The following is a 23,453-nucleotide window of genomic DNA, read 5'->3' as shown; positions in this document are numbered from 1 at the left end:
GTGAGGACACAACTATAGGGAGCCACTGGAGTGCACCCAGCCCACGTGAGAACAGAGGACTAACTAGACGGCTTATCTAGAACATGACGGCTTTAGTGTACTGTCCCAGGTCAAACTCCCCCAACATCCTCCAGTCGCCATGGAGGAAGGCCATGTGGTTTGGAGCGGACAAGTCTGGAGCTGATAAACTCGAGTCTAGCACCCAGGCTCTGGTGAGCACACAGTCATAGGCTGGGGGGAAGGGAGAGAACCAAGGGGGCTGGGCAGTCTGGAGTCAGCTGCGGACACCACCACCACGGCTAGAGGAAGGCAAACGGGGACGCAGGAGATGTGCTGCAGGCACATCATGACACGCACCCTACGAAAATATTAGGGGAATTAACTTTCTCCACCAGAAGCCACAACCAGATTTTGCTTACAATTAACGCATAAAAAGCTTAGACCAATGAGTCATTTAATAAAATGTTTTCAAGTCATTTTACTTTTCAAAACCTGAGAGAGAGTTCTGAGGGATGATGGCACGATTCTGGGCGTGCGCCACCACATCTGGCTGTGCACATCCTCAATACTAATGTCCGTGCAGTTATGGAAGAAGGAAATCGTGGAACTCCGTAAAATTTGTATAATCTCATTTTTCATGGAAAATCTAATTAGTATGCTTACGCTATGAATTCCAAAACTATAAATAACTTGAAGTATCACTTTCACTAGTTATTCCAGGATCTTATTAGTTATTCTCTTGTAAATTCCTATTGTCATTTCTAATTTCACTTCTTGACACTAAAACCAAACTTTAGAAATGATTACATATACGCCTATAAAAGGCAAAGACTCTCTATAATCCATCGTGAACCGACATTTTTAAGAAGCTCTCTATTGCAGGAGTCTGTATCAGTTATTCTGAGTAGTCATTAGTGTATGAGAAAGGCACCCATGGCTTAAAATACTAACACCACTGCCACAAAAGTCCCTTATCCAGCACTGCGGACAGACTCTGAACAAGCTTTGAGATGGTTCAATGGGAAGCCTTGTCCTGAGTGACAGATTAAAAAGATGGGATCATGGCTGCCAAGAAGGAGCAATGGGGAAAACATTTCTAGTATTTTATATAACAATCAATTATATTATCTAAAATCAAAGCTAATTTGGTTATCAGCAACAAAACATTTGACTATTTCTCGAGTTCCCTAAGGTCTTGCAAGTTCAAGCTAGCAGAGCAATGACTGCTCTCTGAGATGTTGCTCAGGCTGGACCCGGCCATCCTGCTTCATCCCCTCTTCAGTGCTGGGATTGTCATTGCACAATACAATCCCAGGCTGGGAAATGCCATTCCCATCTTCTCACGGGAAAAACGGAGATATGCTCCTTGAGGTTACGTGACTTCAATCTTCTTCTTCAAGGACACTACACTCTGCCAGACACACCTCCCCAGCCCTCTCCAGCGGTTAACAGTGTTCCTTTCTTATTCGTCTGCCTGTGAGACTGGCTTAAAACAATCACTGTACTAGTTCCTTCCAGTAAAGATTTCTTCCCAAAATAAACTTCATAGAGTAAATTTTAAGGAACTGTTTAACACATATGCAGCTGTTACTTTCAAATTATGCTAATGACTTGAAACAGTTACTTTCAACTGTCACGTGTAAGGGTTAAAAATAGTTTCAGTTAAGTTCTAAGTTATGCAAATTATTCCATAAAAATTAGACTACATTTCTGGAGCAATGCCATCTGGCAGGGACTGATAAAAAAAAAAAGCTTTAGAAGCTAAAATGAACAACTGCTTAGAAATGTTTCTTTTTACTTACTAGGATCAGTGAGCAAGATGCAGATACTGATTAATAACGAATCTAAAGGTATTATGCCCATGGGTATGCAAATACCTAAAGAAAGCTAAAAACAGTTGAGCCAAGTCCAGCAGTAAAGCATCAAGAACTAAGATGCTTTCAATATTGTTGTCCAACAAAGCTTTCCACAATTACACAAATGTTCCCTAAATCAATGTCCAGGCCATCAGTGGTGGTACACACCTACCACCTTCCCTCACTCAGGGGAGACTGAGGCAGGAGGATCGTGAGTTACAATCTAGACTGGGGCAACAGAAAAACCACAAAGACAGAGAGATAAAGATAGCTAGATAGAGAGACAGACAGATAGACAGATAGATAGAGACTGACTATCAATGTGCGTACTTCCTATCTAAAACGGCAGCTGTCAGCCACACATGGATAAGGCCACTAGACTGAGAAGAGAAACTGAGTTTGCACTGACCTTACAGGTGGCTAAGCAGCCACTGTTCTGCATAGCACAACTTTAGGACACCTGAGACTCACAGGGAGCTCCACTACAGGGAAGAGCTCCTGGAAAGAGTGGGCCTAATAATTCTTAGACATTCAACACCAATGCAGGTCCTCACCCTGACCTATGTAATTCCTGGAAAAGCATTTCCATCTTATAAAAGAAACAACAACATGGGCCAGAGGACATGACCTCTACTTGGGAGTGTTTCCTGATTCTAGCAGACAGTGGACACACCAGTACATACTTTTTAAAGACAGTCTGGTTTATGGGAGGGCAGAGATAAATCGGTGAGTAAATGGTTCTCATAACTCCACTTAGGAAAACTCAAAGTTAGGGAGTTAAAGACAAAACCTCCTAACTGCGGCAAATGTAAATATGTACATAACCGACAAGGAGTAAAATGAATCAACTTAGGCTCAGAGTAATTAACTAATAACAGAAATCGTCTCATCTAGATCCCTACCCATCTAGATCCTTCCCTGACATTATTTTCAAGTAAATCCTAATAGTTTTTTTTTTTTTTTAACTATCTAGACAAAAATAAAGATACTTGATGAATTTATCACAGGGGTCAGGGAATCCTGAGAGAGCACCTCTCTGGTGACATTGACAGGACCAGAGAACAGGCGTGTAAGGCACAAAGTACAGAGGGGGAGGAGGGAGAGGGCACAGAAGGAGGGGAGAGAAATGGCACAGAGGGGGAGGAGGTAGAGGGCACAGAGGGGAGGGAGACAGCACAGAGGGGGAGGAGGAAGAGGTTACAGAGGGGGAGGAGGGAGAGGGTACAGAGGGGAAGGAGGGAGATGTGCATAGGGGGAGGAGGGAGAGGGTACAGAGGGGGAGGAGGGAGAGGGTACAGAGGGGGAGGAGGGAGATGTGCAGAGGGGGAGGAGGGAAGAGGGTACATAGGGGGAGGAGGGAGATGTGCAGAGGGGGAGGAGGGAGATGTGCAGAGGGGGAGGAGGGAGAGGGTACAGAGGGGGAGGAGGGAGAGGGTACAGAGGGGGAGGAGGGAGAGGGTACAGAGGGGGAGGAGGGAGATGTGCAGAGGGGGAGGAGGGAGAGGGTACAGAGGGGGAGGAGGGAGATGTGCAGAGGGGGAGGAAGGAAGAGGGTACAGAGGGCCCCCAGAGCACAGGTCAACAGCTTTAGCTTAAAGCAATGAGGAGAGAGCAGAGCACAGGGATAAGAGTTCCATGAGGGAAGGCGACTGCAATGCCGGGAGGCTGCTTTCAGGAAGGGGCACCGAGAGCCCCATTAGTTTACCATTCTCTAAGCAAACCCTTTCCCACAGGCTAAAAGCGGACGGCCCCATCCCACCCATCTCAGGAAGGGCTGCCCTGGTGCAAATTTAACCTTTGGGCCAACACTGAATCTTCTTTTGGACTTACACACGAATTGTTAACCGTGCTCCAGTTAGTTACTTGTGAAATAAGTTGCTAAACAACAAAAGCAAAAATGAAAAAAAAAAAAAAACCATAAAGCAAGTAGGAGGCAGCTAGCACATCTCCAACTTCTTAAAAGCTTTTAACATCTTAAAAACTTGCTTAAGTTTTCATTTAAATTACCACTAACATAAAAGTGAGCAATCAGCACATTAAATGCAAAAGTTGAGCAAAATCACAAGCTTTTGAGGCGAAAGAGATCTAGGTTTCGAATGAAGGGGGAGGTGAGAGAATGGCAGAAGCCAGGCTTAGGCCAAGGGCACAGGGCTTGCGGTGTTGGAGACGGCAAGTCAGTCTCTATGGTACAGCAAACCCAGCTCACCTTTTTGGTTTTCTGGAAGTAGAGTTCAGGGAGCGCATGCAGCCAGTACGCCAACTGGGATATGTAGAAAAACTTCATTTGGAAACTGTGTGAGAAAGCGAAAATATCTTTTGAAGCACTGCATTTAAAACAAAACAAACAAAAACTTAAAAATCAAACAGGTGCAAGAAACCAGGATAGACGGACAGCCATGTTTCTGATGCCATCCCATACACCATCTTGAGCAGCCGGCTCGCTTAGTTCCCCACCATTCAGTCAACTCTGCTGCTGCAAGAATGAGCAAAGGCACTGCAGGCAGAACCTCAGCCTCTGGTCTGTCGGCTACCTAAGGCTGAGGAGGAGGAAAAACACAGGGGCGCGACCGGCCCACCTGCAAGACTTCATCAACAGGGAAATGGGGCAAAAAGCCCACCCGATGTCACAACCAAACCCATTACTGTGTATAAATACATGCTAGGAGAGGGAGGGGCTGATGTAACTGTCACCGGAAACGGGCAATCTCAGGCCAAATACCCTGCTGTTTCCTTAGTGAATTATTTCTGCCTGGTTGCAAACACAGGGAGGTGGAGGGAGAGCTAAGACAGGGCCGAGGTCTCCTCTTACATCATAAACCTCTGGCCCTTTCCCCCCTCGCACTCTCTATAAGCCAAAAAGAAAGCACAAAGCTAATCCGAAGATGTTTCCAGAATGTAATACGGCTGCATGGAAGAATGATGTCTGTAACTACATCTTAAAATATACATATATATATATATATATATATATATATATATATATATATAATACATATTTACATCAAAGAATGACTCAGTAAGGGGGACATTACTGTTGGATTTAAGACAAATACACGCATGCCATGTGACTCCCTTTCTTTATGGATTTTCCCTAGTTTTCAGGCCACCAAGTATTCAGTGAGAGCTATCTAGGTTGGAAGCACCTACAAATTTCCAAGCAGAGAGTATACAAACACACCAGACAGACAGCTCCACTCTTGCAAAGGCACAGACAGTTTTGGTGGGTATGGACAAAAAGCAGGACTCACACAGGTGAGACAACGAGAGAACATCTGGATTATATACAGATGCTATACAACTATAAACCGAACAACATTTGTGTGGGGGACTCCTTGCAGGCAAAGCAGCGAGGAGAACTCCCATGCAGCAGGAGACTTGGAGAGTAAGGAAGAGCTCACTGTGGTCACAACCACTAAGCTCCCAGAAACAACATACAGACCCCCAAGATGCTTGAGACAAAAGAGAAGCACAGCGTCAGGAACAGTACAGAACAGAGCAGAAATGAAGGAACGAAGAGATGGAGTGGGTATGGGAAAGAAAAGAGAAACTATGGAAAGATGCAGCCATGCCGACGAGAAGCACAAAGGTGGATGCAGGAAGGGAAAAGAACACAAATTCAAACTGTTAAAATCAGGGCCTGGGGAGACAACGGCTGATCAGTTAAGAGCACCTTTGCTCTTACAGAGGGGCCAGGCTCCATTCCCAGCACATCCAAGGTGGCTTACAACCATCCACAACTTCTTCTCTACCAGTCACACAGGTGGTACACGTGCACACATCTAGGCAAAAAGTCATGCATATAAAATATTCTTTTTAAAAAAGTGGTTAACAATGGAACCGAATAGAAGACCCAGATATCAATCCACACATCTTTGAACACCTGATCTTTGATAAAGAAGCAAAAAATATCAAATGGAAAAAAGAAAGCATATTTAACAAGTGGTGCTGGCATAACTGGATATCAACATGTAGAAGAATGAAAATAGACTCATATCTATTACCATGCACAAAACTCAAGTCCAAATGGATCAAAGACCTCAACAAAAAGCCAGCTACACTGAACCTCATAGAAGAGAAAGTGGGAAGTACACTTGAACGCATTGGCACAGGGAACCACTTTCCAAATAGAACCCCAGCAGCACAGACACTGAGAGAAACAATTAATAAATGGGACCTCCTGAAACTGAAAAGCTTCTGTAAAGCAAAGGACATGGTCAACAAGACAAAACTACAGCCTACAGAATGGGAAAAGATCTTCACTAACCCCACATCAGACAGAGGTCTGATCTCCAAAATATACAAAGAACTCAAGAAACTGGACACCAAAAGATCACATAATCCAATTTAAAAAATGGAGTACAGAAATAAACAGAGAACTCTCAACAGAGGAATCTAAAATGGCTGAAAGACACTTAAGGAAATGCTCAACATCCTTAGTCATCAGAGAAATGCAAATCAAAACAACTCTGAGATTCCATCTTACACCTGTAAGAATGGCCAAGATCAAAAACACTGATGACAACTTATGCTGGAGAGGTTGTGGGGAAAAGGGAACACTTCTGCATTGTTGGTGGGAATGCAAGCTGGTACAGCCCCTTTGGATGTCAGTGTGGCGATTTCTCAGAAAATTAGGAAACAACCTTCCTCAAGACCCAGTAATACCACTTTTGGGTATATATCCAAAGGATGCAATCGTGCCACAAGGACATGTGCTCAACTATGTTCATAGCAGCTTTGTTTGTCATAGCCAGAAGCTGGAAACAACCTAAATGCCCCTCGACCGAAAAATGGATAAAGAAAATGTGGTATATTTACACAATGGAGTACTAAACAGCAGAAAAGAATAATGACATCTTGAATTTTGAAGGGAAATGGATGGAGGTAGAAAACATTGTTTTGAGTGAGGTAACCCAGACACAGAAAGACAATTATCACATGTACTCATTCACAGTGGTTTTTAAACATAAAGCAAAGAAAACCAAACTACAAACCACAGCCCCAGAGAACTTAGACAACAATGAGAACACTAAGAGAGACTTACATAGATCTAATCTACATGGGAAGTAGAAAGTAGATAAAGACAAGATCTCCTGAGTAAATTGGAGCATGGGGACCTTGGGGAAGATTGAAGGGGGAAGGAGAGAGGCAGAGAGAGGAGGAGGGGAGCAGAGAAAAATGTAGAGCTCAATAAATATCAATAATAAAATGTATAAAAAAAGAGAAAAAATAATAGCTATTTAGTAAAAAACAAAAAAAAAAAAACCAAAACAGTGGTTAAAATCAATTGTCTCAAGCTGGCAAAGGTAATAAACACACACAAACGACACACAGCTCTTTTTCCTCATGACAACGGTGATGTCACTGTCCTCAAGCTGCAGGCAACATACCCACTTCATGTATGAGCAGCAAGCCCAGAGGAGATGAACAGGAATGGCTTCAGCTTGTTTGTGACTGGAGCAGTCTTTAGTTAAGAAAGGCCCAATTAAAAACATAGTAATAACTTACGTCATCAGGTTATGGGGATAAGCCCTCCACAGGATGGTTGGATCTGAGATATAGTCTTCCTAAGAGACAGGAAAATTGGCCTATGAGCACCACACAAACATTTACAGTTCCCCATAAAAAGTTCCAAAGAGTGAGCTAAACTCAAATGTTTCAGCTCTTCTAAGCTAATATGAATGGCTTGTGTTTGCCAAGGGATATAAGTATGATATATAAAACCAAGTAAAATATAGTACCCAATTTTCAAGTATCCTTCAATACAGGAGAGTAAGAAGTACAGACACACAAGCATTACGTAATAAACAACTGAGTGGAACAGGCGTGGACCAGCTTTGTGAGGGTGTATTTTAGCTGCAATCAGAGAACTGAAAATAGTACTTCTTGACAGAAGTTCACTATGATGCAACTCATACAATGTCATGCAAACCTCCTTCTCAGGGAACTGGATGTATCTGATGAGAACAAGAAAGAAAGCAAACCCCTCTAAAACCACAGCGACGGCTTAAGAAGACTGTGTGTCCCTGGTGTAACTTTTTTGTTGTTGTTCTGTTTTTTTGTGACAGGGTTTCTCTGCGTAGCTCTGGTTGTCCTGGAACTCACCCAGGAGTCCAGGCTGACCTTGAACTCAGAGCGATCTGCCTGCCTTTGCCTCCCAAGTACTGAGATTAAAGGGAAGTGCCACCACTTCCTGGCCCAGGGTAACTCTTACATTAAAAGCTTACATTTCCTTTATGTCTACTATATCAGTAGGATGGGGTGGGCACTGGATTGAAAGTTGAGTTTTAATACATCTCTGCCATTAAGTGCTGTATCCTGGGCACCTTACTTGGAAGTTGCTAATTTCCACCGTGACGACTGATGACCTAAAATTTTAACAGTCTCAGAGGTGTGTAGAGCCATGCAAAGGGTTATGAATTGGGGGCACTGTGTGCTGTCATTTAACATTAAAGCTGACACAGTCGTCCCTCTCGTTAGAGAGCGAAAGGTTCACAGGGCCTTACTTGAACACTGCTGTTTCAGGAGCAACTCCCTCCCTCCCCCCCCCCCCCCCCCCCCCCCCCCCCCCCCCCCGCCTCAAGGACGAACTGACCAACAACAATTCTGCTTATCTAATCTCAGCAAGCTCGTGGTTAACGTGAGATCTTCTTTGTAAATGGGGAGATCTACAAGTGACAATAAGAAACAATAATGATATTCCATATCCCACACTGAAAACGGTGTGAGCCTTGCTCAGTCAGCAGCTTCGAATTTGTGCTATCTGAAAAGAACCAGCCTGGGAACTCTTCACTATACTCATCCACGAGCAGAGTTCTTGGCGTCACGGAGACGTAAGGACAAGGCCTGGTGACATACTTACAGAGACGAGAATGAATGCGCCCCAAATACAAGCAAGAAGGTAGAACGCACTGAGCTGACCAGACTCATTAAACTTGCTGTGCTTTGTTTTGGAGAAGTGCATTCGTCTGTTAATTTTCTAGAAACAAAAGCAGGTATTAGCAATAAAGAACAAATCACAAAATACACATAATATATGATGATTGTAGGATGGAGAACTAGTGGTGCTTTACGAAATAGGGATTTCTGAGATTGTATACTTACATCCAACACATACTCCTGAATTATGGCGTGAATAATTATCGCCACTAGCATGTAGAAGAAAACTGTAGCCAAATCTTTGAAACCATAGTAATAAAGGGATGCTGATTCTGTAGCTTGTTCTTCTGAAGGCCAGAAAGGACAGACACACACACACACACACACAAAAATATATGTGAGATTATGAAAACAGCACTCGGTACAACATAGTTATGGAAACAAACTCTAACCCCGAATAGAGTTCTACAGTGATACCACAGTTTCCCCCGAGTGTCTCGAGCCATGGGGGAAGGAAAACTGAAGAGGCTGCCTACCACCTGAAGCTTCAGGGATTACTTACAAAAGACTGGACACATGTTAGTCACGGCCACCAAGAACCAAAAAACAGGGGGAGGGAGCCACATGCTACCTGGCAGACTTTTACCTCGCCTACTCTCTTCTCTAGAGCTCTGCAGCCCCTTGGCTGGACTTGCAATGAACCCTCCGTTCTGATTCTCACCGCAGGCCAATGTGACTTGTCTGCTTTGGTTCTGATTTCTGAGCGCCAGAAAGATGCAGCTACTATTATGTTAATTTTGAAATTTGCCTTAATTTTTCAAAACGAATGTCAGTATTTACGAGCTGCTGGATTCTGCTTTTGAGTTTTGAGGGCTTCTAGGTGACAAGTGCATCCTGGAATCTGGAATGCCCAGCAACACTACAGTCTCGGGCAACTTGTGTTCTCAGTCGCTTACTCTACCAAGCGTTTATAGAGCTACACACAATAGAAAAAACTCATCCTGTCCCTCTGGTCTTTCACCAAGGTGGGAACTGCAGAGCAGGTTACAGGCAGACACATTCCCATTTCCTTAAGTCAGCCTCCGCTCTCTTGCTGACGATAGTCAGCCACAGCACCCTGCTCAACAGCAACTCAATTTTTACATAGCATAACCTGGATATAAAACTTTCTAAAGTGAAAGTTTAGCTTGGCCACAATCATCTGATAACTCCCAAAGTTTACTAATATCTTCCCTCGTTAAAATGTTTGCTGAAGGCAGAATACAAAAAATGAAAAGAACTAGCAAGTAAGGAATCTCCCCAGTCTAAAATATAACAAAGGACAGAAATCCTGGCTGTACAACCCACTAGAGTGTATCTATTCTCAGGATATCCATTAGCAGGGGGCTGTAGGAAGTGATACAGAAAATTCTCTGATGGAATTTCAAGACCATGCACAAAATATATAATTAACAATAAATACATAAGACCAGGTTTCATACACTGTTTAGGATAAAATAAAGCCCAGACGCTAGAGATTAACATAGATTTTAGTGTCCACTGGCACGCTGACATGAATACCTACCTGTTGCGGGTTGGGTAACGTTATACTGAAGAGTAACAAAGACAATGGCTGCTTTTGCTGTTATCTGGAGGAGAAAGAATGAAGAGCATCAATAGTGACTCTCTCCCAAACGATAACACATCAAGGGCAAAAGATTACAAATTCTGCCCTCAGTTCCAAGAAGCAAGACCCCCTATTGTGCGGCACCTTGGGCACACAGTGGGGACGTCTGATCCCAAGTAGCGTCTACGTCTAGAGTTAGGACAATTCACCAAGAGACCTTTCTGTAATTCAGACCACATGACCCCTGTGTACTGCTGACATTTCAAAACACAACTTCAGTTGACCCAGCAAACAATGATCTCTCAAATATCAATTCTCTATTATAGAACAATCACTGGGAAGTTCCCATCAAGGGAAATGTTGTGTAAATTAATAAGGGAAGCAGAGTTTGTGTAAGCGAAGTTGGAGCACTTGCATGGTCTACGCGCTTGTCCCCTCCCCTATGCGCCTGGCTAAGTGGTCAGCAGGTATTTCATTAACTGCTGGTCGGAGTAAAGTGGTCAGAACACAAAGATGGAATGTTTACTCACTGGGCACTTACAGGCACCGAGGCCAGTGCTCCACCTAAAAGGCTCAAGTACAGATGAATGAACTAATCCCAGGACAAGAAGCTGGGCTACGTCAGGAGTGGTAAACAGACTGTTACAATACTGCAGGATCTGTGCCAACACCCTACACCACAGATCCTCAGGATAAAGGACCATGCTCTTTGCTTTTCCTTGGGGTAGGAAATGCTTCTCCGAGGTGTGGCACAAGAGCTTGCTTGATGTTCCTAACTTGCCCAGGGGTTGAAGACGGCAGCAGAGGCAGAAACGAAAAGCACAGAAACAGTACTGACTTGCTTCAGTGTGATTGAAATCTGATTTTAAGGAGGGGTCTCGTGCCCCCGTGGATTCTCCACATCGCCACCATAATCATCTTCCAGTTGCCTTTCCATGCTCCCCACTCTCCCTGCAGAGAAGCTCTCTCTTTGGATTCCTGTCTTCCTAGCATAGTGGGGTGGACATTCCTCCCTCTCTTCAAAGGTCTCACCTGTTTTCTGGGCCCCTCCACAGTCTTCTCAGACGGGAGGGGCAGCTCCTTTGTCAAACAACATGGCAGGACTCTGTTCACTTCTGTTGCACCCGCTACGAAGTAAGCGCCATCTGATGGGGCCCTGCTTACATCATCCTGTCACTGTATGCTCAGAACCTAGTCTGGGGAGGCTGGAGAGATGGCTCAGCCAGTGAGGGCCCTCGTCACCAAGCCTGACAGCCCACATGGTGGAGGGAGAGCACTGACTCCTACAGGTTGTCTCCTGACCTCCACACAGTAAGGGAAGAATGCAATGCTAATTTTAAAGACGAACCTAGCGTGGGACCTAGAAAATATGTTCATCATTATAGAATAAGTAGATGAAACATCGCAGAGTAAACATGCAAGCCAAATGTAAGACTTTGCAAGACACCCAGTGAAGGATAATAAAGTTGGCACTAGGATGGTGGCGGTGGGATAGAGGCACTTAGGAAGCCAAGTAAGGCTTGGTAGGCAAAGGAAAGTGTCCCACATTACTTACTGGTGCTTACAGCTTGCACAGCAAGGTGGCAAATGCTAACACAAACGCGGAGTACAAGAACAGCAGGTTATGAACATCAGGAAAGGAACTGATCAACTAATTGAGATTTCTTTGAGATTCATGGTTGCAAAGGGCTGCAGGCAGCTTATATCCAAATCTAGAAGCTGGCAGGCAGAAGTTAGCTTATATGTCTGGACAGAGGTTGAATTGTGGGAGCTTATCTACCATCTTTGCAAGTGTACAGTGTCTGCAGAGTGGACAGAGACTGCCAAAACTCAAGTCCCTGCTACGCTTGGCCAGAAGGTCCTTAGCCATGGAACTACTAGAACCTTTAGTTCATGGAGCCTAGAAGGAGCTTTCCGGGTCACAGGGACTGGGAGAGCCTGTCGTCTTTCTCTTTCTCCCCCCTCCTGCTTCTCTGCCGTACTGTGAAGAGCTACCGCTCCATCGGGCTCTCTGCCACCATGTTCATTCCGCCGCAGACCCAAAGCAGCCGGCCTGACTTCTCAAACTGTGAAACGGGAAAGCCAGTGGTATCCTAACTAAAAAGAAATGTCAGTGACAGAGAGAAAAGAACGTGTCTGGTGTCCCAAAGATGAGAGGAAAATGCTTGAAAAACCGGATGGACCACATAGTCACGTTTCCAAAAGGCAAGATAAGGAGACTGCAATGCAATCGCCACGGTCACAGCTTGAGACACGTCAAGACGAAGGTCACAGCTTGAGACACGTCAAGACGAAGGGCTTAGAGAAGTCAACGTGCAGGGGACTGAAACCCTAAGAGTAACAAGATGGCACCAGGTCTCTTAGCAGGCAGTCACCATGATGCTGTTTTTAGGCCAGGAAAGATAATGAGTCTGTCCCCAGGGGTAGTTCCCAGGGGAAAAGGAGGAATTAAATACAAAGAGGAAAACAGTGGAAAGATGTGTTAGGAAAGGAACTGTAAGCAGAGAAATCTTGACTACTTCCTCTTCAGCTGTGATGGTAGCGCAGGCCAAGCCTCTGTTACCTACATGCCTGAGATCAAAAGCAAATTTGGTTTCTTGCCTTTTAAATTCTGGAGTGTCTGCATATAAGCCACGAGAGGTTTTGCAGTTCTAAGCAGGGAATTCATTTGTTTCTTATGTGCCATATACATGGTGGATCCCTATGTTTGACTATAATTTATGATGAGTCGGGGATAGAATTGTCTTACTTATGTGACCTGAAGTAATCAATATGCGAGAAAGTGAAGGGAGAATGAATGAGAATGGGGATCCATCCACACACACCCCCCAATCTGTCTCTTTCTCTCCCCCCTCTCCCTCCACACACACACACACACACACACACACACACACACACACACACACACACACACACACACACCAGGGTTGATCTGGTATCTGACATGCAACCAAGGCTAACAGAGAACTAGAATATTCCCTCAGCCTCCCAGTCCCAGCATTACAGGGCTGTATTACCTACCACAGCAGCTGACAGCTGATAAAAGCTGTTTTACCTACAAGCAGGGTGGGGGAGGGGATAATGCAATGTTGCCTGGCCAGGACAAGCACAAAGATCACAGATCATGTATGAGGCAAAAATCTGTGATATCAACAGGTGCATGATTTTTTCCTAGAACCCCTCAATGATGTGAATATATATTTATATTTATATGTATCTCATACATATAAAAGGCAGAAACAGCCGGGTATGTTGGTGCCTGTCTGTAACCCCAGGACTCAGGAGGGTACAACAGAAGGATCGGGAACATGAGGCTAGCTTGTGTTACACAGAAAAGGAGAAGGGGCTGGGGAAGAAGACAGAGGAACAGGCAAGGCAAAGCAAGGAACAGTAGTCTCCCCTTAGGCGTGTTTCCAGGCATCTGCGGTCAAGGGCAGCCTGGAAGAGGTCAGTTTTAAACGGTGTTACAGCGAGCAGCCTGATGGAGCCTGTGCCCTGTCTCTCTGTCTAACCCAGGACATCCATCACCTACTGGTCTGCCAGCGGCTGTCGTGGTAACTGGAGGAGCTGCTGGGGCAGTGCTCGTGCCTGGTAATCCTGACACTGGAGCCTAACCGTGCATCACCCTCCGCCTTGTTTCAGCTCCTCTCGCGCGCGGCACAAGGGAGAACGCAATCCAAGAAGATAACAGGCCTTCGCATGACTGGCGTTAGAGCAGAACTGTCCTATCTTATCACTGCTGTTAGTCTTTCGTCATACTTGGTTTACTAAAACCATCACCGACAGCACATGTAGCAAACTCATCGGACACATAGTGCCCTCAAATATGTGGCTGCAGGCATCCCTGCGGTTCTAAACCCTGTCCCTGTGGATAAGGTGCAGCGGTGTCTGTCCTTTAGCTAAGTAAAGCTTATAGGAAGAAAAGTGAAGCAATGGGAGCTAACACATGGGCGGAAAGGAAGAGACAAAGTTACTCCAACAATGTGGACTCACTAGAGAGTTGGCAGAACAGTGGAATGGGGGTGTGTGTGGGGAGTAAACGCTGTTTAGGCTGTGTCCGAACGAACTCCGTTATTCTGGAATTCATGATCTAGAGATAAATCAGGCCTATGATAAAACAAAACCAAACTGTCTAGAAGACGGTCACTAAAGTGAGTTGCTGAGCGGGGAGGACAAGAAGATCAGCTGAACAGAAAGAAGGGTAACAAAGGTACTGCGTTCAAACCTGGTGAGGGGCCTGGGGACGCGGCTCGGGTAGGTTTTGCTGGTCGCCAGGATTGACACTTGGGTTCAGTCTTTGGGAAACCTGTGCTAGGAGAACACTGACTCCTGCAATTCACCTCCCTCTCTCCCTCCCTCCCTCCTCCCTCTCCCTCTCTCTCTCTCTCCCTCTCTCTCTCTCTCTCTCTCTCTCTCTCTCTCTCTCTCTCTCTCTCTCTCAATACAAGGCTAAGAAAAGATTTAAAATAAAATGAGATTTGGTGGGGTCAGCAAGGTGACTTGGGCGTTAAAGGATGAGAACTTTGATTCCTGAACACACATGATGAAAGGAGAGAAGAGATTCCTCAAAGTTGCCCCCTGACCCCCATGTGTGTGCTGTGGTATCTGGACGTGCATGCGTGTGTTATCTATACTCTCTTCTGCTGCCTCCATGCCCCCATTTTCAGTTTATAATATGAGGTCATCAATAACACAGAGAAAACTTTGTTTTCCTTTATACACAGCAAATGTAAATCTTCAAAGATAAATATAGTACCAAATTCTAAACACAACAAAAATTAGATTATCCTTTTATGCAAGGCTTCCAAATAAAATTAAGATCTGGCTTCCAACTGGCTCAGCATGTGACATTAGGCAGGAGGAGAGGAGAAAAAAATAGGAACTATACCCACCTAAAAATGTATAGTGGAATTCATCTTTGCTGACACTGCCCAGCTTCCTAAACATCCCATCCCATTCAGCACGGCTTCAGCCAAGTTAGCAGTGAGGCACACCGATTTAGAATGTAAACATGCCACCCCGGTGCTTATTACATTAAATAGTAAAACTGGTCATTTTGGACATTTATACTACTATCCACTTAGAAAACAAAGAGTTAATTTAGACCTATCTTACATAGGTTACCACAATCTAATGAGATCCAAGTCTACACATGCAAAGTCCTAAGATTTCAGTTGGTGTTTTGAGTGCTTGTAAGTGCCTGTTCCTATTATGGAGATGAGAAGTATATGAGAGATATCTCTGTTAGAGATAGGCATGGCCACTGTATATACTGGATTCCTGAAAGGCAAGAAAATTTCTGACTATCAAATTCTACTTCTCCATCAGTTTATATAAAATTACTTTTTAAGACAGGAGGGAAATGTCATTAAAACAAGCTATATTTAAAAATAAAACCTGGCTGGGCATGGTGGCTCAAACCTTTAATCCCAACACTCAGGAGGCAGTGGCAGGCAGACATCTGAGTTTGAGGCCAGACTGGTTTATAGATCGAGTTCCAGGATGGCCAGAGCTATACACACACAAAGCAAAACAACAACAAAAAACCCAAGATACATAAATAAAACTTGTGGGATTGTATAGATGGCTTAGTGGTTAATAGTACTTGCTGTTTTTCCAGAGGGTCCAGGTTCTATTCCTAGTACCCACAGAGCTTACAACTAACTTCAGTTTAGGGGGTATGACACCCCTTCTGGTCTCCAAGGGCACCAGGCACACATGCAGCACACAGCCATGCATGCAGGCAAGACATCTATGTATGTAAACAAGTTTAAATGGAAACCAAAACCAAGTAATAATAAAACACGTGGGTCAGTGGATAAAGGTACCTGCTGCCATCCCTCATGAACTGAGTTCAATCCATAGAACCTGTATGGGAGGTAGGAGGAGAGACCTAACTCCCATAAGCTGTGTTCTCATCTCTACACTTGTGCTGTGGTACAAAGATTTGTGTGCGCATGCGTGCATACATGTACAAATAAATCTAGGAATAAATTAAGTGAAACCTTTAATGCTATCCCATGATAGCCGTAAACATCGATACCCGCAAACCTACCAGGTACACGCAGCCGAACAGCGTGGATCCCTCACCGCCTGTCTGCAAGGTCACTGACTCTGTGAACCCTCTTTACCCTACCATAGCAATCCCGCCCAGGAAGCTTCCAAAGAGGCCTTACAGCTTCTCCCACTGCTCCATGTTTCCTACTTTAAATCACTAGTAGTAGCTGCATTCTGTGCATAGACACCGACTGTACAAAGAAAACACTATTATTTACAGGATGATCTGTATAATAAGGAGCTCCTACAATCAAACATTTCCCTCAGATTACTTCTTCCTCAATCTTTTGAAAGGATGAGAGCTATATATATATATATATATATATATATATATATATATATAGAGAGAGAGAGAGAGAGAGAGAGAGAGACAGAGAGACCTGTTTTTACTCTGCCATCTGTTTTCCAACCTGGACGAATTTCCAAGGAATTACCAGAGCTACCTTCTTGAAAGTCAAACACTGAGTGAGGCTCCACACATCTTAGTTCACTCCAGCCTCTGCACAGCCCATTTCTAGATTAGGAAACTTGAGTTCCGATATTCCTAACTTGAATTAGCTGCAGAGCGCAGACTTGAGAGCATTCCCACGTGCTTGTTCGCTTGGCTGATAACACCCCGTGTTAGTCCTTCCTGGTTCCTCCACGAATTCCCTAACATATCCTCAGTGTTCTTCCACAAAAGTCTTAACAGTTCCGCAAAACAGCAGCTTCTCTATTATTTTGGCATACACACTGTACTTCTATAATCAGATTGACTTTTAAAATAATTGTCGCTAAACCTCAAACAGCAAAAACCCACCCAGTGTCACCCGCACGTAGATAGTGTGCCTTCCAAACTTAACTCTTTAACATATGGTTAAGGAGAAAGAAACGACTTCATGGACCGAGCTGTTCTGTTCACGGCTTTAATACACTCCTTTTTGGAGTGGTTTTAAAAGCTTCTATTTAGTATCAAAACAATCCACTTACTGTTAAACCTTTAATCCCAGCAGAAGCAGGAGGTTCTGGTGAGTTCAAGGCCAGCCTGGTCTAAGCAGCAAATTCCAGGACAGCCAGGGCTACGCCCTCCAAAAATCATTAACATAATAGTGAATTTCCCTAGAAAATGTGGCAAAAGAATACCAAACAGTTTACATAAGAACAGACCCTGAGGTATTTCTCAGTGTCCAAATTTCTGGCTTACATTTCACTTCACGTAAAGCACTGCAAATCTGCTCTACAGATCCCTCAATTAGGCCTCTCCGGTCAGGAGTTCTTACCATGCTGGTCATAAAAAACTGTTGTGCATACCGGTGCATATAAAAGACTGCATTTTATTTTTATTACTACTATTTTTAAGACAGGGAGGGACTTGGAATTCACTGTGTAGGCCACACTGGATTTGAATTCATAACTCTCCTGCCTCAAGCTCACGATAAGCATCTACTAACTATCTTAAGGTATGAATTACTTTTATATCACAGCAGGAAAAATGTCATAAATTCAGAGATTACAAATATTTAGCATTGTGTGTGTTGCTGATAACTGAGCCCAGGGCCACACTTCTGAGACAGCACGCAATAGGGACTGGGGGTGCAGGTCAGGCAGAGTTCTAGCCTGACCTGCAGCAGTCTTGGGTTCAATCCCAACAAACAATCAAAGCAAGCATTTACCACACACCCAAACCTGCATTTTAAGTATCACCCAATCATAAAATACTGTCAGACTTCTACAGGCCAAATTATCCGATCGACTCCTCATCACCAGCTGTGTGGCCTGGACAAGTGACTTCTATGTCGTCTGGTAAGGGGGACAAATTACGTCTCAGATTTGGGTTGCCTAGTAAGCTTTTGGGCAAGTTAGTCCCACTTTCCCTTCACTCTGCCACCTCCTTAGCAGTGGCTACAACGGTATGTGACACTATCAGGAATAAGTACCCATATGGAGATTCAGAAGGTCTATTAGAAGAGAAGCAAAGGTAACATAGAAAGATATCTAATGATCACACACACACACACACAACACATACACCCCAAACAGGCTTAATGGAAAACCAAAACCGTATTCACCTTTCAGCCTGGGCTGTCTCATTCCATTAGTTTCTTGCTCTCACGCAAATCTTTAAAGCTCTATTCTCGACAGTAAAAAAAAAAATAGTAGTAAAAATGAATAATAAAATATCCCCACTAGGTTACAGGCCAAGGGGAGGGGAGACAAAATGGTAACCATCAATATATTTAATGAGACTCAGAGGTTTACAGATAAAAAAAAAATAGGAGGGGGGAGGGAGTGGGCGGATTCACTGAGGAGGGTGGAAAAAACCCGTAGGATGTTACAGGTTCACCTTGCAAACTTCATTACCCACATTCAACAGCTGTTAAATAAGTCATCAAAATACTCAGATCTGTGGGAAGAGAATTTACACACTCCTGACAGTCTCATCGCCTCTGCGATGAGACACGGAATCGCTCAACTCCTCAACACAGCTGTTGCGAGCCTCGGTCAGGATCAGACCCGATCCTCCGGGGAACGAGACCCAAGGTAGAAAGTTGGGTGAGTGGCCGTCTGCGGGGCGAGGGGCCACCGAGTGCGGGTACCCGGTCCCCGCCCTCCGCGCAGGCGGCAGCGGCCCAAGTGGGTCGGGGGGTCCCTGTCAGTCACTCGGCCTTGCTGCCCCGGCCCCAGGAACGCCCACCGCGCAGGGCCAGCGCCACGACCGCGCCCGCCGCCCCCGCCGGCCCCTCGCCGGCTGCCACGTAACCCTTCGCGGGAAGCAGGAACTGCGCGGCGCGGGAGGGGGCGGCGGGCCGGGCCGGGGCCGCAGGGCCTGCGGGGGGCTGCGCAGCGCCGACCGGCTCCTCTGGGGTCGCCTGCCTCGGCCGGGGCTCGGGAGGGCCGGGGATCGGGACGGAGGAGGGCTCACCTCGAACATGAGCCCCAGCAGGAAGAGCATCGCCAGGCAGGAGACGATGTCCGCGTGATTCTGCAGCACGAATTCGTGGCTCAGCAGCGGCGGGTTCTTGTTGCTCTTCTTGCGAATCGCCATGGTGGAGCCGCCTGTGCCTGTGCCTGCCTGCAGGTGCTCCCTCCGCCCGGCTCCGCGCTCTCGGCTGCTCAGCGCCGCGCCGCCGCCGCCTCCCGCTGGCTGCTCCGCACAGCCCCGCCGCAGCCGCTCGCTGGGGCTTCACTTCCCATCCCACAGCCAGTACGCAGCCGCCGGGGCGGCCCGGAAAAAAAAAAAAAGAAAAAAAAAAAAGAAAAAAAAAAGCCAACCCGAGGCGAGCATGCGCACCAGGGAGAGACCGCGCGCTCGCGCCGTGGCCACGCCTGGTAACCCACAGCGCCCCCTGTAGGCTGGAGGCCGCGGGACACGGGTGGCGCGCCGAGGCTTCGCGCCCTGCCGGGGGTTGGGAATCGTTTGCGGCGCGAGCTTCCTGGGAATGGTCCCTGAGGTCGCGTGCAATAGTATGTGCATGGCCGCCCGGTGCCTTTGCGCGCCTTCCTGGACCACCCTGGCCTTGGTGCTACGACGTTCTTCCACACTGATGGGCAGTCACCGTCCAGAAAATTTGGAAAAAAAGAAGTAGGTTGCCTATTTTTCGATAGTCTGAGCCTCTGCTTCAGACCTCAAGCATCTGCTAGGGATTGTGGCTGACTTCCTGTAATCCCTTGACTTGCGAGGCTGAGGCAGAAGTGCTGTGAGTTTAATACTATCCAGGGCTACATAGCAACACCTTGTTTCAAAGAAAGACTGGCTTTAAACTCTCGTTTGCCTAAAACTCTTCTGTGTCTTTCTCGCCAGACTTCCCTTCTCCACTGGGAGTTTAGATTTCCTTGTTACATCGTATTAACACTATTTAGGAAGTCGGTGAAAAAAAGATTCCCTTGCCGTGCTGCTCCTCTTTCCTTCTTCAGCTGAACCCAGGGCCTTTATTTTTCCAGAAAAGGTGCACTACTTACCCAATCTAGAAGTTAAAATCAACTCATGTTGCAACTTTTTATTGCCTTCCGACATCCATTCCAGCACCAAATTAAGGCAGCTTAGCCTCCTTTCCCTATTGCCACTTTCTTAAATCGGAGGAGGTGGTTATTACTAATCCCAGCACTTGAGAAGCAGAAGCAGGCTATTCTCTGTGAGTTTGAGGCCAGCCTGGTCTGCAAGAGCTAGTTCCAGGACAGGCTCCAAAGCTACAGAGAAACCCTGACTCTAAAAAACAAAAATAAACAAATAAATAAATAAATGGTGGTTATTGAATCAATGCTCAACTTAATATCTGTATTTTCATAGACAAGTTACTTCTGTGAGACTCAATTTCATTATTTATGTATCCATTTACTCAAAAAGTAGGGATTGGGAGTTGACCCAGTACCAGGAACTCAACTGAGAATTCAGAACTCAAGGAAAAATTCAAACTAACCCATTCTTATGGACCTTCATTCGTATGCAGAAAGAGAATCTTTAAAAAAGATTTTGAAAGTGAAACATGTTAAGTGGAACTGAAGCACCAGGAGAAAAACTCAGGGCACCAGGAAGCTGCATTTCCCCAAGGAGAGTAAAGGAAGCACAAACCAGGTGGGTTTCATCTGTTGGAAGGACAGTGGTGGTCACCTTAGCAATTAAAGGAGCTGCTGCCAGGGAAGTGTTTAACCGAGAGGCCACTAGGCTTAGTACTATTATTTTCCTTTCTGGTTAAAATCATGAGTTTCACTTCTCCACAGTGATTCCCACCTTTCAGTCCCCCCTCTGAATGTTCTTTGAGACTTTTCTTCACTGTTTCCCCCTTTTCCTCGTGGAAAGCTAGCTTGACCAAATATCCCTTTGTGACTGGTCGTGCCTGCACAAACAGGCTTGATCTTGCCCTTCAGCACCCTCTGACCTCTGACCCCCGTCTCTTTGACCTACATTACTGAATACTCACTAAGAAGCTATGGCATGCTTTCCCAGGTGCCTTTCTGTCTTGTGTCAGCTGTCTTTGTCTGGCACACTGGCTTGTCTCTTCTACCTAGCAGAGTTTGTGAATTCTTCAAATCTAGCTGATGAGTGACATTTTTGAAATCTTCACAGATTTCATGATTGGCCTAGCCAACGTTATCTTAGGATTCAGCTGTAGTCTAAGGAAGCTTGGATATAAAAATTATAGAGGTCACTTATTTGGGGTATATAATCTGATTGGTTTATCACATATTTACAAAATTGCACAACTATCACCATAACCTAGTTTTAGGATATAGTTTTTTTTTTTTCCTCCGAAAGAAACCTTGTGACTATTACCGATCTTCTGGTGTCGATGTTAAATGACCCCCAATGCTTGTACTAAAAGTGTCACCCAGGGCTGGTGGGACTAGGAGGAGGCAGCAGGAACTCTGGGAGCAGAAGCCTAGATGGAGGAAGTGTATCGCTAGGAGGTTCCTAATTTTGTTGCTGTTGTTTTGTATTTTAGACAGGGTTTCACTCCTAACACAGGGTGGCTTCAAACTCTATAGCCTGAGCTGACTGCAAAGTCACTGCCGCCTTCCTACCTCATCCTGAATGCTGATTATAGGCATGAACCACCAAGCCTGGCTGGGGGAGAGAAAGAGGTCTGCCCTTTCTAAGACCCTGGCTTCCATTTCCCTCCTAAGACCCTGACTTCCATTTCCCTCCTAAGACCCTGGCTTCCATTTCCCTCCCGGTCTTGGTCTCTCCCTGCCCTTCTCTCTGGTACCAGGAAGTTTTTGCTGTGGTAGGCCTGACCATGATTTTGTGTAGACAGAGATTTCTGTTCCACCTGGTCCTGCAGCCATTCAGTCCCAACAAAACACAGAGGCTTATATTAATTATAAAGTGGTTAGCTATTAGCTTAGGCTTATTTATAAACTAGCTCTTACAACTTAAACTAACCCATAATTCTTATCTATGACTAGCCACGTGGTTTGGTACCTTTTATCAGTGAGGCATTCTCTTGATTCCTCTGTCAGACTGGTGACTGCAGACTGAAGCTTTCCTCTTAGAATTCTCCTGGTCTGGTTGACTCACCTATATTTCCTGCTTGGCTATGGCCAACCAGTGTTTTATTAAACCAATACAAGTGACAAATTTTTCACAGAGCATTGTCCCACAGCATTTTTGTCTTAAGGAATTTGGGGTACTTTTGGTTAGGAAAGCAGGAGAATGCTTTAAGGGCTACTTAATGGGACATAATATTAGAAGCATGGAAGACAGTGGTGCTAAGAGTTATTTGAATTGTTGGAGCTGGCTCAAGCGGTTTCAGAAGAAAAGAATTTTAGTATGTTGCCTAGAGATTGTTCTTGTGATATTTTGGTGAAGAAAGTGACTGCTTTTTGCCCTTGTCTGAAGAGTCTGCCCGAGGCTAAAGTAAAGAGTTTTGGATTAAATCTTTTGGCATAGGAAATCTCAAAACAGCCTAGTATAGACTCTGTTGTGTGGTTATCAATGGTAACTCTAATGAAAATTTATAATGAAAGGTAGCAAGCTGAGCAGGGTAAATTATAAAATATAAATTTTGAGGAGAAAAGAAGCACTAGGAAGTGGAATGGAGCCAAGTCCTATCTATGATCAAGGAGATAAACAGGTTAAGAGATGGAACAGAAACTGGGTGGTGATGGTGCATGCCTTTAATTCCAGTGTTTGGACGGCAAAGGCTAGCAGATCTTTGAGTTTGAGACCAGACTACTCTACAAAGCAAGTTCTAGGACAGCCAGGCTTAGGCAGTGAAGTAACCATCAAAAATAGAATCTGGTGAAGATGGAGTTGAACAAGGTGGCCGTATTCCAGTCGCTGGCAGCCTTGTCCACATGGTTCTTGCTTTAGAGTTAAGGATAGAAGAAAGGGGTTATGAAATTTGCCTCTGCAACTAAGAAAAGCCACCAAAAAGGCAGTGTCAGGGGTGTCTCCGAATAAAAAACTAGAGAGACCTGTTTTGTGAGGCTGTGAAGTTGAAGCGTCCATTGCCTTGGAGACCTCAAGGTGTTGGAGATGCCAGAGTTATGGGATACCTGCTGAGGAGAACTGCTAACAGGAAGTGGAACCAGCCCAAGAGAAAGAAGTGTGTTACAGTCATCAAAGCTGAAAGGAATTG

The 23,453-nt window shown here is 45.2% G+C and overlaps 1 protein-coding gene across 1 annotated transcript in view; it reads right to left on the bottom strand.

Moving 5' to 3' along the window:
* Tram1 (translocation associated membrane protein 1) overlaps positions 1-19,594 on the bottom strand; it is a 28,623-nt gene extending 9,029 nt beyond the window's left edge. The window contains exons 1-6 of the mRNA XM_038347436.2: positions 19,298-19,594; positions 10,297-10,360; positions 8,958-9,079; positions 8,716-8,832; positions 7,362-7,420; positions 4,063-4,147 (exon numbers count right to left, since the gene is read on the bottom strand). Coding sequence (XP_038203364.1) covers positions 4,063-4,147; positions 7,362-7,420; positions 8,716-8,832; positions 8,958-9,079; positions 10,297-10,360; positions 19,298-19,420 — 570 coding nt within the window. The 5' untranslated portion in view covers positions 19,421-19,594. The remainder of the gene's footprint in view (positions 1-4,062; positions 4,148-7,361; positions 7,421-8,715; positions 8,833-8,957; positions 9,080-10,296; positions 10,361-19,297) is intronic.
* Between the last annotated feature and the right edge of the window lie 3,859 nt (positions 19,595-23,453).

The sequence above is a fragment of the Arvicola amphibius genome, chromosome 11, assembly GCF_903992535.2.
Source record: "Arvicola amphibius chromosome 11, mArvAmp1.2, whole genome shotgun sequence".
In the NCBI taxonomy this organism is placed as follows: Eukaryota; Metazoa; Chordata; class Mammalia; order Rodentia; family Cricetidae; genus Arvicola; species Arvicola amphibius.
Note: the sequence above shows the minus strand (reverse complement) of the source record. Positions and strands in the feature narration are given on the sequence as shown.